Raw genomic sequence first — 18,904 nt, 5'->3', positions numbered from 1 at the left:
AAGCAAATCTTCACATTATTGAAACCAGAACCATGAAAAAATAACAAGTTTGGGAATCCCTAACATGAAATAGAGAAGATGTTTACCCATGAATAAGTATTCAGCTGATTGGGAGACTGTGTGATTCTGTATTAGGTGCAAGGATTTATTGAACAGGTGAAGTTACAAACTCTCATTGGGATAAAAGGAAAGGGGCAAGGAAAAGTGAGGACACACAGGTGTAGATCCATGTGTAGTTTTCAGGTAAAGGGTTCAGATACAGCATTACAGGATACAGCATTCAAGTTTTGGAAGGAAAAACATGAGTGCTTTTGTTTGAGATTTAATTCATAATTCAAATTCATTTCATTCTGATTTTTCTGTGTCTCTCTCATACACGCACTCAAACACACATACACAGATGATGTGCCCCTTCAAGTATTTGGACTTGTAACATGATCCCTTCTGCTCTTTCGTTGACTATTATTTTTCTCATAATCTTGGTAAAGACACAAATATTCCGACAATTTTAATTGTAATCTCTCATAGTCATAGTCATACTACCTCCAGTCTTTGAACTGAGTGTGTTCCATTTGTGTCTGTTACAATTGCCTATGATATCTACCCTACTTTAAAGCCATGATTTTAAAAACTGAATGGAGAAAATGTGTATTTTTTTTGTGCTTCCTCAACTGGCATCAAAAAATTCAAGATGCAGCAGAGTTTCCACAAATACCAGAAGTCACTCATTAGTCTCAGCCCACTTGCAATCTGTAGACTGCCAAGAAGGCTTCAGAGAGAATCAAAAGGTCTTCTTTCATGGTTGGATGAAAACATGAGGAATGAGATGGACATGAACATGGATCTTAGTTTCCTCCTCCTCATCAAACAAATGGAAAACACATACATTCTCTCAGTCAAACACACATTTTCTTCCACCCTCTTATACACAACACTAGAAGTCAACCAACTTATCAGTTTTGATTAATTGGCGCCTATAGGACATTTTATAAATTATCATTATTGGTGGAACTTGTATAGACTCTGCAATAGACTGCATAGACTCCACCAATCATACAGGGCAGTGCATTGCAGTTTTGCATGCAGACTCCATACACTGAGTCACAGTGATCTCATTGTGTACCCAAGATGTTATATCTTTAAAATAAAGTTTATCATTGTGTGACATTTTTAATAAAAAGACCAGAGATAACTTCTGCTGTGCCCAATGAATTTGAAAATGCAAACTGGGCATATGAAGCTGAACACACTAAAGATTTAGTTAGCTAGGCAAGTCTACTTTGAGGTTGTAGCAATAAACTTAGCCATGTGACCATCCCATGCAGAAAAGTTCATAAGCAGCACATGAAGCAGCATGAAAATTTACGTAGAGATTTGAAATAAAGGGTATATGTACTCTTATGTATCTCTGTATAGTATAGGTGCTTGTCTTTTATTAATTGATAGCTGTTGTACATCAACTATCGCACTGAAAGTGATAAATGAAATAAAGAGTCATTTAATGCTCGGTTTGAACACTACAGAATGAGCAGTATTTTGGGAAAACAATGCAATAAGTAGTAGTTATATTCTTTATAATGGTTACAGAATGCCACAATTGCACACAAGAGTCCCCAAAACACACATATACGCACACACAAACATAAATTCTTACAGCTTTTGTCAGTAAGATTCAGCAATTCATTCAGCAATTCATTCAGCAATACCTTCATTATGTCAAGCTCAGGAACATACAAGGCACACAGGGCATACAAGTAGAAATCATAATACACTGATAACAACATGATCCCTCACTAGCTTCCCTTAGCCCAGCATAATGTATCCACTGGTGCACAAACTGGAGCTATCAGAGATGTTCCTGAGCCAACTGTGTGCACCACTCACTGTGTCAGTCTACTCACAAGTAGTCAGGTTCACATTGGAAAAATATTTACTTAAAAGCCCAAATTATTAAAAAAAAATCATTGTCTCACAACTCAACAACTGAACAAAACAGTGAACATAGAAGTTTTTTTTTTTTTAAGTTGAAATTAAGCGCAGTGCTGTAATAAGGTTTGCAGGGTTGTGGTAGCAGGTTATGCAAGGTCACCCGGAGATCCTGCCTCTCTGCATCCTTCGGTTCCTCAGGGTGTTTCCAGGCCAGATAGGTTATGTAATTTCACCTTTGTAGACTCATAAAGTGTAAGAGGGAGTTTCCATACCCCATGTCCATGGGAGATGTGCTCCTGGTAAGGTAACCTTCCACAACCTGTTGTGGGTTGGAAACACTGTCTACTGAGTTGCAGGAGAGAGTGGGGATCTCGGTGTCCTCAACAGTATTAGTATATGATGTAGAACTGATACACACCATGGCTACTATGCATGTAGATACACAGAATATATGGCATCACTATATTACAACTGTGTCACATGATTTGTGATAAAGACTAATGACTACGGTGAAGTTATCACACAGTACTAACCTTTCATGATTAATGTAGAACTCCATGCCTCCAACTGTGTGTATATGTGTGTGTGTGTGTGTGAGTGTTTGATAGAATTATGATATGTTTGAGTCTGTAATAAGTACAGGCAACACGGCAACACTCAACAACATAAACATTGTCAGAGTTTAAAATAGACCAGACCTCCTTCTGCCTTACGGCCCCATCACTCTCCCTCTCTCTCTCACACACACAAACACAGAAACACAAACGCAAGCACACATACACACTCAGACGCACACACACACACACACAGCACACTTCTTTCACTTCCTGATTCCACCCCAGCAGCTTTCTCTTGTCCTGTCATTGTCTTCTTCCCACCCAGGGACAGCACTGCAAAACACTGCCTAGAGTGTCTATGTTCCTATTAAGCACACACACTCACGGTTGCTTGCCTGTGTGTGTATAGGAAGAGTTGTAATATTAACAACCTTTAATTGACCAAACTTTTGTTTGACATGCTAGGGAAACATAGCCACATCAATCTAGCACCAATTACAAGCGACTCCATGCTGAACAGGCCCCAAGTCGCTGTGACAACCTGGATGATTGATCACCAACAGCAATGATTCTCTAACCTGATCAGGCAAATTACCGTGGCAACCGCCGGGGCCATCTGAGTCCCGCACTGCAAAATTAAATCCACGGAGCTCATCACCTCAACTCAGTGACACTCTTACAAAGACACACGCACAACTCTTTCTCTCTCATGTCACTACACACTCAGACACGTAGGAGACTGTTCCACACACAGTTCTCTCTCTCTCTCTCTCTCTCTCTCTCTCTGTCTCTCACACACACACACACACACACACATAGACAGCAGCAGCTTCATTCTCCTCTTCCCTTTTCATACACAAAGAAAGAGAGAAAGAGAGACGAGGGCCTCTTGGGGCCCCGAGCACCAGGTGATAGGAACGGTAGGGGGACATGAAGACGTATTAATGTACTAAAGACTTAATGAACCTCCATCCAGAGCAGAGGCGGAGGAGGAGGAGGAGAGGGAGGAGGAAGAGGAGGGGAGCAGGAGGGAATGGTGTTTACTTTATTACTTTACAGCAGATTAATGGGGATAATCATTTAAGTGATGGAGATGGATTACCCTCTCAAAGCTGGCCACGGCAACACACAGCCGCCCACCTAGAGCCAGCACACTTACATGCACATGCACACACACACACACACGCACGCACACACACATAAGCACTGCTGATGAACCAGGTGGAAGCAAGGTAGGGGTGGGAGCTGAGGTCCGTGTCTGTGTGTGTGTGTGGACTGGTATTCACAAATCAGGTTATGGCACTATATAAAGCAGACATTGTCTTTCTAGTGACAATCTGGTCCCATCAGTGTTATCCACTTTTGATATGATATGGTTTCACTGATTACATATTTATTGTAAAAATTATCTGCATTTTATAGGTTATCCATGAGAAGACCTAAGCCTGCATAAACTATACGTGGCTTTTGTACATCAGACATACACTGATGATTTTTCATTATTTTCAGTTGTAGTTGTACCCACGTTTCTGGTAACCCTCTGAATTAAGAAGTCTACACTGTATCTACAGTGAGGGTAAAAAAAACACACTGGGGTATCATATCTTATCTGTTGACAACTGGCAGTTGGCATTCAGAAGCCTCACAACTATTTAGACTAGAATAAGTAAGAAGTAAGTAAGTAATAAATAAGAATAAATAAGAATGTCCACCCCTAGTAGGGTCTCCAAAGGCAAACTGGTCCTGGGGGAGGGGCCAGACAAAGCATGGTTCAAGAAGACCACTATGAAGTGGAAAAACAAGGACAGGTACCTTGCTCGGAGGGTTACTGCAACACAGCCAGGCCTGGGGAAGGGGCCTGTCATCGAGTGGCTAGTGGCTGGGCCTTCGCCCATGAGGCCCAGCAGGGCTCAGCCCGAGGCAGGGATATGGGTCAGTCCTCTAGTGGGCCCACCACCCACAAGGGGAGTCAGAGGGGTCTGGTGCAGTGTGGTTTGGGTGGTAGACAAAGGCAGGTACCAATCCCCAGTTGTTGAAGCTAGTTTTTGGAATGTGGAATGTAAATTCTCTGGTGGGTAAGGAGTCTGAGCTTGTGTGTGAGGTTGAGTGATACTGGCTATATCTACTCTGCTCTGGAACCAACCTTCTTGAAAGGGGCTGAACTCTTCTTTTTTCTGGAGTTGAGTCTGAGAGGTGGAGGGCAGGTGTGGGGTTACTTCGAGCCCCAGGGCTCTCTGTCTGCATGTTGGAGTTTACCTCAGTGAACAAAAAGGTTGCTTCCCTGCAACTCTGCGTAGGGGAACTGGTCCTCACTGTTGTTTGTGCATATGCACCAGGCAGCAATTCAGAGTACCCACTCGTTTTGGAATCCTTGGGACGGGTGGTGGAAGATGCCATTCCTGGGGATTCCATCATTTTGCTGGGGTACTTCTATAGTCATGTGGACAATGCCTTGGAGTGGAGTGGAGTGCGACCTAGAGGGGTGATTGGGAGGAACAGCCTGCCTTATCTGAACGCGAATGGTGTTCAGTTCTTGGATGTCTGTGTTAGTCACAGTTTGTCCATGAACACTATGTTCAAAAATAAGGGTGTCCATGAGTGCATAAAGCACCAGGACAGCCAGATAGTTGAATCAGCTGATCTACAGCTGCATGTTCTGGACACTTGAGTGAAAAAGGAGCAGAGCTGTCAACTGATCAACTGGGGAAGGATGCTGGATAGACCGAGCAGACCTAAACAAACAGTGAGGGTTTGCTGGAATCGTCTGTCTGAGGACCCTGTCAGGTTGGTCTTCAACTCCCACCTAAGGCAGAGCTTCGACTGCATTCTGCGGGGGGTTTGGGGAACATGGAATCCGAATGGGCCATGTTCTGCGCCGCCGTTGCCGAGGTGTCTGCTCAGAGCTGCAGTCAGAAGTTTGCTGCTGCTATTTGCTGCTGCAATCCCCAAAACTGCTGGTGGACACAAAGGGTGAAGGGTGCCAACAAACTGCAGAAGGAATCCTATACGGCATGGTTGGCTTGTGGGACTCCTGAAGCAGCTGATAGCTACCAGTGGGAGGAGTTCAGTGAGGCCAGGGAGAAAGACTTTCCTTTGGCCTCGATTAAATTCTGGCAAACCGTTCGACTTGGGATGCGGAAGTGGCACTTCATTCACACTCTTTACAGTGGGGATGGGGAGCTACTGACCTAAACTGAGGATATAGTCGGACTGTGGAAGGATTACTTTGAGGATCTCCTTAATTCCCATATTCCCTGGTGGAAAGAGAGCCAGAGGACTCAGGTGGACTGGGGCAACGTCTGCTGTGATGTGGACGCTATACATGTGTTGTGGTGAGGAGAGAGCTGAGCCAAAAGGCGAGGCTCTCAATTTATCAGTCAGTCTACGTTCCAACCATCACCTATGGTCATGAGCTGTCGGTATTGACTGCAAGAACAAGACCATGCCAAAATGAGTTTCCTTCACAGGGTGGCTGGGCTCAGCCTTAGAGATAGAGCAAGGACCTCAGACATCTAGGAGGAGCTCAAAGCAGAGCCACTACTCCTCCCCGTCAACAGGAGCTAATTGCAGTGGTTCGGGCATCTGGTTTGGATGCCAACTGCATGTCTCCCTGCGGAGTTGTTTTGGGCATGGCCATCTGGGAAGAGGCCCTGGGGCAGACTCAGGACGATGAAGGGACCATGTCTCTTGCTTGGCCTGGGAACACCTTAGTGACGACCAGACGATCTGTTCGAAGTAGCCGGGGAGAGGACAGTCTGGGCTTCCCTGCTGAGATTGTTGCCCCCTCAACCCAGACCTGGATAAGAGGTAGAAAACAAGATGAGCCAAGAATTTCTTACACATCCCACAATTTACATCCAGTAACAGTATCATATCATGTGCAGCACATCTGTCTGTCAGATATTTTTGTAACCATTTCTGTAATCTTAGCTAAGTGTTTTAGTTTAATTGTGAATCTCCACATCTTAGCACTTAACTTGTTACACATTTGTTTTAGATCTGCACTGCAGTTCTGATCCTCTGTCTGGAGCCAGGAACAACTCGTCCTAAGCCTGAATGGAACCTAAACAAATTCAAACACTCAGCCTCTTGACATGGCTTCCAGCAAACACTGCTCCACTCCTCAACTTAACCTGCTCCTGACTTCATTATTGTCATATGGGATGAAATGGAATCTGTGCGCAATAATGTAAAAGCTGCTTGGGGTTTGCAGCTGTAAATAAACATTAGGCTAATGGAAATGTGAAGCGTGGCCTGGGTCTGACGCTCGGCCTGTTGGGTGATTGAGTTTAGTACTGATGTGGAGTTGATGGAGAGAGTCACTGCTCCCTGAAGGAAATTAAGACGCCATTTTGTCACCCACGTCTGGCCTTGTAGACGAGTTATTGCTTCCAGCCGCTGGCAATAAAAATGTCACACACACACACACACACACACACACACACATATGCTGGGAGACTACAGTTGTCATGCTCTGGCACCCATAGACATACTAGCATACACACACACTATGTTGTGCACACATGTGAATACATATATGCTGGGATACACATTACACACACACATAGAGTCTTCTGCTAATGCTTTCAAATGCATACAAATATGCATGGATACACACACTCACATTTCTAGCTATAACTCCTTCACACTCAAACAAACAAAAGCAAATTTGCACACATATCCGGACACACACACACACGCACATATAGACACACAAACCTTACATGCAGCCTGTGGTGGAATGTATGTTTGTGAGTACACACATGCACACAAATGGAGACATAGAAGTATACACATTCATATGGACTGAAAAACACATGCACGTGTGCACACACAAACGCACACACACACATACACGCGCACATCATCCACCAAGAGGTTTAATTACTGTCCTCTCATTCCCCTCTCCTGCCCACTGCTGCAAGATAGATCTCAGTGTCAGAACAGCTGACATATTGAGACAGAGCACAGGTATACCCCCCCCCCACCCACACACACACACACGCAAACACACACACACATATACACCAACACACACACGACAACTTCATACACGTGAGCAAAAAAAGCAAAAAAAAAAAGCATCTCCTCTTCCCAAACACACACAGACTCCATGCCCCCACCCCCTCCTTGCCATACTTCCATGGTTACGGGTTACAGTGTGAGTAAATACCGTCTCTGACTCAGACTGGATAGTTTGGATTAAAGCAGAGTAAATCTGACTGCAGACTGAGCTCAGTTTACAGCACAGCATCTATACACAAGTACTCCATATAAACACCACTTAAGGTGTAAGAGCAGTACATACATCTAGTCTGCTGCTGGACAAGTGTGCTGTACAGCAAAAACACAAAACATGGGACCCTCCCAGTTCTTCAAAAGAAATTGCTAAAAATCTGTTTATATTTATTAAATGTTGGTACTGGAAGAGTCAAATGACATACCAAATGCCCCTTTTTACTGGAATGCACACAGCCCAAAGTAGAACGCCTGGGCTAACAAAGCTGATAACCACTGGGATACTCATTACCTCTGCCTGGGGTTTTAGGTTTTAATCAGGGCAGCTCACATGACGAAAACCTGGCTTTCTGGGCCTTATTTGTAGTGTTCCCATCTGGTTTATTAGGTCATCTTTCAATGTGAGTTGGGTTAATCAATGCTTTATGCCAAAAATGGGAAAATGTTCCACTGTGCATGGAAACTATTCATGGTTAATGATGTTCATATGGAAAAGCTCTGATTTTAACCTTACCTGTAGAGTTTCTGACCATTAGAAGCACTATGGAGCGATGTTTTTTCTGTGTGGGCCCCATCTTAGGTTGTATTTAAAGTTCTTGTCGGACACATCTACTGCCCTCAACATGCGGTTGCTTATATAGCCTAAACTGTGAACTAAATATTATCTGAGTAAGCACTCATGGCAGTATCCAAGTTTGAAGGGCTTCACTGGACACCATTTGTAAAACTGTAACAAAGATAAAAACACAGTGGACAAAGCTTAACTAAAAGAGTGCTACAAGCTATCACTGTAGCTTTATAAGAAAGCATTACTCAACCAAAACCTTGAGTAAAAGTAGGAAAATAAGTAGTAGTAGCACTGGTAGTGGTGCTAATAGGTTGGTTTGAATTATTACAGATTATTGCAGCAGTTACAGCACAGTAATTTCCTACTCTAAATCAATTATGTAATGTTTAAAACCAATTATTAAGCAAATAATTTTACCTAATTTTGCATAGTGAAAGAAACAGTGATTCTTTCAGGTTTCTCACCAGAAAATACATAATAAATGAATGCGATGACAGCCTTTATGCAGCCTTTATTTCACATTACCATAATCATAGAAACATACTATTTGTTGTCAAAGGCTATACGTCAATATGAATAATTTAACAAGATGAAAAATGAAATGCAGCACACACATACATTTTCGTGGCATTAGCTCTGCAGGTTTTTGCATTTCAGTGAAGCCTTGTGATGAGCGCCCACCTGTATGTGCTCGTGTTGGAGCAAGAGGCAGTTTTTACTAAAAAGCTAAGCATACTTTAATGCAACACTTTAATGTGCACTTTAACACCTACTAGGAATCAAACTGACCCACTGTGTTTATATCAAGATCAACCCAATTTTTTAGCATTCAATCCTATCTGCAGTTGTGCGATAAATTAAGTAATATAAAGAGAACTTTTTTAGTATTTAATATTGATTTACACATTTGGTATTGCACATGAAGACAGTTGGTATTTGAATCACAAGTGTGACGGATTTCTTTTTATTCCTTAACTTGACACCACAAGTTTAAAAAAAATTAAATTCTATTTATCCTATTATAGCCTATATCTTTTGGCCTTCATGTCTTCTGTAAGTTGACAGAAGGATTTCAAGGAGGTCTATATTTCTTTATTATTACTGCACTTTCCAGGTAGTGTAGAAAAAAAACTGTTTTATATATTATTGCCTTGTGGAACATAATATGAAAATACCTACTATTCGTACTTTCGCTTCAAAACTTTCCCTGGAGATCTGCCGTGGGAACCCTGACTGGAGCTGACTTTGGCCTTTACAAAGCTGTCATCTCAAAGGATAGGAGATAAGTTTGGACCCAGCGTTCAACTTGAAGAAACCTGGCTTGAGACATAAGTGTGTTGGAAAGGTTGGTGATAAAGTGAAATTATTGGAGCTTAGTGTGGGGGGTATCCTCTTTTCACAATGTGTCACTGCCATTAAAGCATATAATTTTTGTTATGCATTCACCACACACTGGCTCACTTTAACAAGAGCATTTTTAGTAACACCACAGTCATTGCACTTGTAAATTTTCAAAGTTGCTCTTTCTACAACAACTTGAGCTTTTAACTGGAGAAAACTTTACATGGACTTAAACGTCATAGGTTTAAGTGAAAAACGACCTTACACTTCTTCTTTCAAATTACAGTACACACACAGGGAGCACACTCCCCCTTGTGGTTCATCATAGTACAGCACTCATATTTCAAAATTCAAGCAGATAGTTGTAGTCAATGACCACCATCAGTTTCAGGAGATTTAATGAAAAAATGAGAGAGAGAAAGGGTGAAGGGCAAAGAAAGGAGGAAAAAAAATCCAAAAACAAAATGAGAATGAGAGGCCAAAACATGAGCCTGGCTAAAGTAAAGAAAAACCACATCATCAGCTGGACTTTTACTAAAAACTCCAAAGTATTCATCCTTGCTATTTATCACTGCACTATAGCAAGTAGCAGATTATTTGGACATTATGAGGAACCAGAAATTGAAAAAGACATGAGCTAAGTAAAGTGACCACGACATGGCTACCCAGAGAACTATTTCAACTCAACTGCAAAAACAAAATGTAGAGACATGGCAACACGTCCCGCTACATTGCAAAAGACTACACTGTAGAAAGACACAGAAAGCAATTTCTCAAGTAAATTAACATAAAAACTGACACACTGTCAGGTCGAAACAAAATACAACGTGAGCACGTAAGCAGCAAACAGCACAAGGAGTAACCAGAGGAGCACATGAACTTTTTGAATGATTGAAATTAGATACAAAACTAGGCCTGCTTTTCTAATCAGTAATCAGATTTATTTGCTTGCTTTTGTTTTTATTGTGTTTTAATCTTCAAAGAATTCTATGTATTAAATGCAATTACAAATATGTCTTGATATCTCATTTTGACTATATGTCTATGCCCCTGCAAAGCATTTTGAATTGCTTTGTGTCTGAATGGCGCTGTATAAAATAATCTTGCTTGCTATGCTTCTCCCCATTATCATTATAATATACAATACTCAGGTTCTCTAAACTTTGTAAACCATCTATAATGGTCAAGTGTGAGACAGAGAGATAAAGAGAAAGTAAAAGAGACAATCAGACAGACAGAGAGATTTTATTATTTTTTATAAGTGTTCTATTTTACAATATTTAAATTTTACTTACCTATTTGTTGGTAGCAGGGACATAAAGAATTTCACTGCACATTGTACTGTGTATGATTGTGTGTGTGACAAATGAACCTATCTTGTATCTTGTATAAGAGAGAGGTCCTGCTAAAATGGCCTCTGTCATCAGTGCGTGTGTGTGTGTGCGTGTGTGTGTGTGTGTGTGTGTGTGTGCACGTTACCAGCTACCCACAGGCTTTCTAAACTCAGCTCTCATGTCTCAAAGGCATGAACCAACCACCTCAACCCCACTGCTGAGTGCATCCTCCTAACTCCAATTTAGGATTAAGATGAACTACTTGATCTGATCTTTGAATGTGAGTGGAATTTACAGTCTGAATGTAATATGATACATCAACCACAAGGTGTCACTACAAGAACAGCTTGACATATCACCTCAGTGCTGCCTGGTTCCCTGGGCATGAGAGAGTGGAGCACTGAAGTGAGAAAGTCCACTGTCACTGCAGGTTTGAAGCGGCAGACAGCAGTTTAGCCACTCATTCAGCCATTTTCTTATCATCTATGAAATATGAGCTGCAAAGGGGAGGATATAACAGAGTTCCACTTCAGAATAACACCACAACAGTGAACATATGGCATGAAAACTCCCAGACCAAATTAGGTGAAAGTGATAACCTACTACAAATTATGGTTAATTAATTATTATTAATGTTAAGTTACAAAATTAGCATGCAAACCATACAAAAAATGTTCAAAGGAAAAAAATATAAGAGCAAAGTAACAATGCAACATTCTATACTGTTAAAACTCTGAGGTTTAGCTACAATATTTGTTCTCCTATGATATTTAACAGGCTTTATTGTACAATAATCACATTATCCTCACAAGGGTGAGGAATTTGATCCCTCTGAGAAGTTCCTTGGGAGTAGTTAAACTGCTGGAGAGGATTTGTAACATTAATGGCCTTGCTTACCAGTGACAGAAAAATCGAAAAAAGTGAAGAAATAATATCGAAATATTTATCATTATCCACATGTTTATAAAAAAGCAGCTAAGGAAACCTCTCTTCCAACCTATGTCCCAAAAATGACCTCCTACAAATTACATTATATGTTACTAAATTGTTTTCTTATTGATATTGTGAGGAAAAAAATGCAATGTCTCCATATATTATTTCCAGAGGCAACAAATTAGTTTAGGATGTTGACACCAGAGTCTGGGTTTAACATCCAGACTCCCATCTGTGGTACTACAAAAGTTAAGGTTGCCTATCTTAAGGTGTGTGTGTGTTTGTGTCTGTATATATATATATATATATATATATATATATATATAGTGTATATAATTGTAATCATCAGCACATAAATGACTGTAAACTTTCACATCTGCAGCACATTCAATTCAGTTCTATTCAATTCAACTCTAAAAACTTTATTTACTCCCAGGGGGCAATTCAAGGGCACACAGAGCAGTTGTACACATACACAAAACAAGTCAGCTAAGCTGCCAGAACAAAACAGAACAGAACAAAACAGATACTAGCAGTATTTACACAAGGTGCAAATCTGTATTGAGGTTTAAGATGAAATAGACACTGCTACAAATGACAGCTGCAGCAACAATGCCATGGTGAGCGCTCTGTCAGCTGCTGCTCCATTTGTCATAAAACATTTGGCTATAACAACTTCACACAAGACTCTTAGCACTGTCGCCTCAGAGGGTTCTGGCCCTTCTGTGCAGAGTTTGCATGTTCTCCCTGTGCCTGCGTGGACTTTCTCCGGCTAGGTAATGTGCATGAAAATGTGCGTGGCAACTTTGATACTGGCTAGCTTATAACGAAAGATCAAATGTCTCAATATGTACATTATATAGCTAATATGAAGACTAAAAATGCATGTACAAACCCTGATAAAAAGTGAACCCAGAGCTTAGATTGGTTTACTTGTCTTTAAATCCTGTGTCTGTTTGCATATGTGACACACAGGTGACCCCCAAAAGACCATAATATACACACGCAGGCGTAATCAACACGCTCCTACACACACACACACCCTCTGTAAATCCCAGGATGCTCTGACAGGCCACATTAAGAAGAGCCTGCTCAGCATGAACACATCATAAAAGTGGACATGCAATTTCTGTTTTCACCAAATAGCCTGCCGAGCTTGTTCTGCATCTCTGCTTTTAATACACTCGACAAGCAGCTTAGCTGCCAGGGAGAGGGAGAGCTCAGACCCCAGGGAGGGAGGGAAAGAGACTGTGTTTGTGTGTGAGGAAACACAGAGAGAGAGAGAGAGAGAGAGAGAGTTATGCCTTCCAGCACTGCTAAATCAATTTATCCATCTGAATTATCAACTAGAATTTGATTAATATGCAAATTCAGAGGGGGGAGGGAGAAAGAGGATAATTTCTCTTTGTGGATAGTAATTAATCACTGGTTAAAGTAAATTAATACATATATCAATTTTGTCAGGGACACGCTTAGTTCAATAGCCCGTAAAATTGAAGTTTGAAGTGTTAAGGGGCTCTACAGGAACGTTATAACTAAAACTTTCAAATCCACCCTATTTAGTGATCAATCAAGCTGTGCCCTGCGGCAGAGGCAGCTCATTTCGCCAGCTCCATCCTGACTCACAGGAACACAGAGTGCAGATGCCTGTTTAACACACACTGCCCCTCAGTCTCACACACTCAGCACAGTAGCAATAGCAACAGTACAGTACAAACAACACAGTACTGTGCAGTGCAGTGCAGTACACAGCACTCTACTGTAACTCGTTCTTCATTTATTCTGAAGGAAGAAATTGATGATGGCAATGATGAAGAGAATAATGATGACCGGACAGAATGTAGTAGTTGTAGTAGATTACAATAGTAATAATAGCAATAATAATAATACTTGCTTTAAATGCATTTGACGTATGATAGAAATATTTGGTTTGTATAGAAATATATTTGTCATTGTGTTGGCAGGTCCCAGATGCTGCAGCCAGTCGTTTAGAAGAAGAGGGGGAAGAAGGGTGTGTGTGTGTGTGTGTGTGTGTGTGTGTGTGTGTGTGTCAGGTCCAGTTGTTTAAGCAGGGGGCCATGCATCAAACTTCAATTTTCCAGCCGATTGAATAAATGATTCTTCCCCTATTTCTCTCTTTCTCTCTCTCTCCTTGTGTGTGCGCGTGTGTGTGTGCGTGCGTGTGTGTGTGTGTGTGAGAGAGAGAGAGGGAAAGAGAGGGAGAGTGTGTGTGCAGCGTTTGACCCAAATCCTCCCCCACCAGTGTTTTTCAGCAGTGTGGTCTATGTTTACCAATGAAAAGCTAGAACACTCATACAATACCCAGCGCATAGGGCCCGTACTATAAGCATACTTAAGGTTTTTGTACACGGCAGTAGTTTAAATATACAGAAATGAAACACATGTCCGTCTCCCTGTCTGAACTGAACGAGTGCATTTCCTACAGCATCTCAACTGCATTTTATTTACAATTTCTTTTCTTATTTTAAAACAATGCTGACGGTTTATATGAATGCGTTTGCAGAGTCTGGTAACGGCTCGTTATTACAAAGTACAGCATGAGCTGTTTCGTGGAAAGAGAACATGACATATTAAAAAAAATGTAAAACAGTTTGGAAATTCTCCATATTAATGAGCAATGATAAAGATTTATTTTCATCAAACCATATATGTATGTATATGATTTTTTAATAAACAGACGTCAACGAAAATTGCGGATATAAGGTTTCTAACATTCCTAAAGTAAAAGTATTTTTGCAATATACGCAATAGTTGTATTTTTTGGAACTACAATACAGACTGAATACGCAAAATGACGCAGACAGCTGATGAAGAGCAGATGAAGTGAGAGCTTTGTCATCTTCAAGTCAATTATTTCCGCCCTCCCGCGCCGACACAAGGCTCCGAGCGGCCCACTGAGTTACATTTACATTGATGGCCGTGTTTTAGAGCAGAGAGCACGTCTGCATTATGTGCCACAAAAGGAGGTTACACTGTTGAAAAGACGGGTTAAGTCAATCCATCTAAGTGACTCGTAAATGAAACGAGAATCTTGAAACCATATGGTCTCTCTGAAACACTCCTCTGGGCGCCTTTGTGCGCTGAGACCCGTGGCAGCCACAAACTCCTGTCTCCGTATTGTGCGCTCTGTGTGTGTGTGAGTGTGTGTGTGGACAAAAATCTGTTCACACACACACACAGTCATGTTCCCATCATTTTTGGGTACATTCCATGGATTTGCATCAATTTCCTGATGACTTACCCAAACCATAACCATTTCTCCATTAACCAAAACCTTGCTCTGACACACACACACACACACACACACACCTCAGGTCTGTGAGAAACACAGAGAAAAGTGAAAACACACCGAGGGGGGGTCAGAGGACAAGCTGCAGTTGTACGTGGATTTGATAGACAAGGACCACGAGAAACCTCCAGCCACAGGAACTGACGTTCAAAGAAATATGATTTCAAAAATAAATTCACTGAAACCTTCCGATTCGCTGTATCCCATCAAAGATCATTTATAGAAATATGCAAAAGGCTGAAAAGATTTTATTTTACATTGCATATATTACAGTGTTAAATTACAATTTGTACACTTTATGCGTTCTGTATATTCCAAAGGCACTTTCCAAAGGATTTTAAATATATTAAATCGTTATCTATCACAAGCTTTAGCTACACATTCTCTGCGTGATTATCATTTCATAATCATCCATATTATCAAAAGGTGAAAACCGACGACCCGAGCTTTAAAGTGATTTGTAGATGCCGTTTGACCAATTTCAAAATAAAACAAAACGAAACATTGGTATATTTCAGAATAAGAATAACCAACCGAGTCGCGTGCGCTTGGGTGTGCACCTGCACGTTTGAATGTCTCTGCCGCGTGTCGCGCGTGTTCTGGGCGCGAGCGCGTTCACCAGCAGAAAGCAGTGGGCCTTTGGCTACTCAAACCGCATCTGTTGTTTGTGGATAGACTGAGCGCATCGCTTCATGTCCCGGCTGAAAGGACAAAATCCTCGTCGAGCCAGAGTCCCTCCCTGTAAGCACATCCGGCCCCCTGCTTTAGTCATCCACATCAATCTCTTCTTCTTCCTCCTCCGAACAACACTTAACGCTGAGCCGGTCTGTGTACCACGACGATCCAGGTGAAGGAGGTGACGTGTGAGGCCCGCTGGAGTCGATGCTCTCGGTGGTGTCGTGGTGGGACTTGGAGGAAACCGGGTCGGGCTCGCCGTGACCTGACGCTGATATCGGAGGCCTTTCCAATCCTCCGGCCGAGCATTTCTCCAGCTCGGCCAGCTTGGAGAGCTTCTCAAAGGCCACGGAGCCCACGGCCTTAGCAGACTCCACGTCCGCTTTCATCTCCTCCAGGTCCCGCTTGAGCTTGGCCCGCCGATTCTGAAACCAAGTGATGACCTGTGCGTTGGTCAGTCCGAGCTGCTGGGCGATTTGGTCCCGGTTTGCCGGGCTCAGGTACTTTTGGTACAGGAAGCGCTTCTCCAGCTCGTAGATCTGGTGGTTTGTAAACGCCGTGCGGGACTTCCGTCGCTTCTTCGGAGTGTTCCTCTGGCCGAAAAGAGCCAGGCCGTCTCGGCCTAACAGAAAGGAATAAATTAGTTCTGTTCAAGGTCTAAAAATAAAATCAAAACACGATCAAGTTCGGCTCTGTAAGCCTTTAATGCACCTGCGTCCAAAAGAGCCAATGGTGAGCTACCACAAACTTCAGCGAGACTGCAGTAAAACTCTGCCGAAGCAGAGCAGCTGATGCAGGCCTATAGGACGAGGTGTTTTAGCCTCATCGGTGTGATGAGCTAGAAGATTTAACTCATAAAAACACATTCTTTACTATACTCAGTATTCTGAATGCTGCCTGATTTTTTTTTGTATTCTTCCCAATAATAAAATCTTGGCCACCTTCCTGCTTGGTATGTGTTATTTATTTAAAATAAATTAAACTGATTCGATATATGGAATTGATCATGTTATTGGATGGTGCTCAACCAAATATTAGCAACGAAAAAGACCTCTAAAAATACTATCTCTGTGCATAAAACAAATCAAAATGGATTTATGTTATATTTATGTTATACGTATGTGTGTGTGTGTGTGTTTGTTGATGTTATTTTATTTGTATGTAATTGTAGGATTGTTAGGATATAATCGAACACTTGACAATTTTTAGTCAGAATGCACTAATGCTACACGTCTTTCACTAAATAATAAATTGAATGCAAATGCACTTAGGAAAATAATATATGTCAATAATAATGTTTTTTCTCTTTTACACTAAACACATTGCAGAATTATTTTAGAAACACGAATAACAGATAACATTCTGAATAATTATGCGCACGTTTCTCTCTCTAATTACCATCAAAACAAGACAATGAACTTCATAAAAGCAGTGTTTTACCCTCGGCAGCTTGCAGGACGCTGACCTCCAGGCCCTTGAAGGTTTTGCTGGCCAGCTCCTCCAGCGCGCACAGCGGGGACGTTTGACTGAGCAGCGCCCGAGCGGACAGGCTGTGACCCGCCGAGGGCAGCTTGTCTGCGGAAGAGATGTGGCGTGCCGCTCCGCTCAGGGAGTAGCTCCTTCTCACGGACGGCTTGCTGAGGATATCCTCGATACTGAAAGGCGTCAGCGGCTTGTTGGCATTGGCCGGTGGCGGAAGATGATCTAGTGGACTGCGCCTCCGCTCCTCCAGCACCACTGGGCATTTCGAGTCCTCCTTAGAAGCCATGGCAGTGCAGCAGGTCACACTTGACTGTGGTGATTTAGACAAGAGCGATTCAAAACGGAGACAAACTGCAGTAAAACTGTACACACAGATGAAACAGGGCAGAAAAGATAATCCACAGCTCGGATCACAGGTGTATTTCCGGCCGCATGTTGGCCACTGAGCTGTATAGGCTGCTGGGACACTTCTGTCTTCCAGTCACATCACGTCTCCGAGCCACTTTCCAGGGTGACGCATGAGGCGCGAGACAAACCCGTCCGGTGGACGGTGATGCAACAAAAGCAGCAGCGACTGACCACCAGTAACAAGTTATTGCTGAATGGAAGGCAGTCAATAGTCAATAACTCCTCTCCCCCACTCTCTCTCTCTCTTTCTCCCTCTCCCTCTCTCAGAGTGTGTGATGCAGTGAGATAAGGGGGAGCGGTAATTAGAGGGCACGGTGGAGAGGAGGAGTTCAATTAGAAGGAGCAGGCCCACTTAACGCATCCTCTGTAAAATTGGACAATTTGTCCCAAAAAGCAAACGCTTCCCGCAGCGTGATACTATCCTCATAAGTACACACAGTGTAGCCGAGCTCGGGCCAATTAAGATAAATTCGCTCTGCGTCAATCTTCAGGCCAGCTCCACCCGGAAAAACAGATGATAAACTCCCATCAAGTTGCTCACTGAACAACAACAAAAAGTGCGCAAAATGAGAGAGCGCACCGTGTTGGGGAAAAGAGAACGCCATATATCAGCGTGGTAACACTTGAAAGAGACAGGCAGAGTGACAGAGTAGGGCATCACCCTGCTTGGCCTGAACACACACACACACACACGCACACACACACACACACTCCTCCCCGGCCTCCAGCACCGTGTTATAACTCAGGAGCAAAGAGCCGGGCTCCCCGGAGCGCAGCTCCACACAGACACAGGACAGAGGACAGAGGGCCGACAACCTCCAGCTGCTGGTCACCAGGACACACATATTAGCACACAATTTGTTTTAGCTTTCTGAAAAGAAAGATCCGCAACAACGGCTTCATATTCTGTCTTTCTATTAGTAACACTAAAAAAAAAAGCCAGTAAGCATTCTGTTCTACTCTCATTATGAAACAATACAGAATAAACATATTCCGATGCTTTTTGAAGAAAATGTTCCACTTTATGAAATCATATGATCAAAACTGACGTGGGCTCAAACTGATGATACAGCCCTGACCAAACATGCACGTGTGGTGTATACACACTTTGTACAAAATATAAACAAGC

The 18,904-nt window shown here is 42.4% G+C and overlaps 1 protein-coding gene across 1 annotated transcript; it reads right to left on the bottom strand.

Moving 5' to 3' along the window:
* Window positions 1-15,410: 15,410 nt before the first annotated feature.
* lbx1a (ladybird homeobox 1a) lies at window positions 15,411-18,267 on the bottom strand. Its single transcript, XM_046402153.1, has 2 exons — window positions 17,326-18,267; window positions 15,411-16,507 (listed from the first exon to the last, which is right to left on the bottom strand). The coding sequence occupies exons 1-2, from the start codon at window positions 17,651-17,653 to the stop codon at window positions 15,975-15,977; spliced, it is 861 nt and encodes a 286-aa protein (XP_046258109.1). The 5' UTR covers window positions 17,654-18,267; the 3' UTR covers window positions 15,411-15,974.
* Window positions 18,268-18,904: the final 637 nt, after the last annotated feature.

This window comes from Scatophagus argus, chromosome 10 (genome assembly GCF_020382885.2).
Source record: "Scatophagus argus isolate fScaArg1 chromosome 10, fScaArg1.pri, whole genome shotgun sequence".
NCBI lineage: Eukaryota > Metazoa > Chordata > Actinopteri > Scatophagidae > Scatophagus > Scatophagus argus.
The sequence above is the reverse complement of the archived record's forward strand: the minus strand, read 5'-3'. Positions and strand labels throughout refer to the sequence as shown.

Excerpts from the sequence above, each read along its gene's own strand:
- lbx1a (XM_046402153.1), bottom strand. The coding sequence starts at position 17,653 with ATGGCTTCTAAGGAGGACTCGAAATGCCCAGTGGTGCTGGAGGAGCGG. Across the intron at positions 16,508-17,325 it reads CGTCCTGCAAGCTGCCGAGG|GCCGAGACGGCCTGGCTCTT; the intron begins GTAAAACACTGC and ends CCTTTCTGTTAG.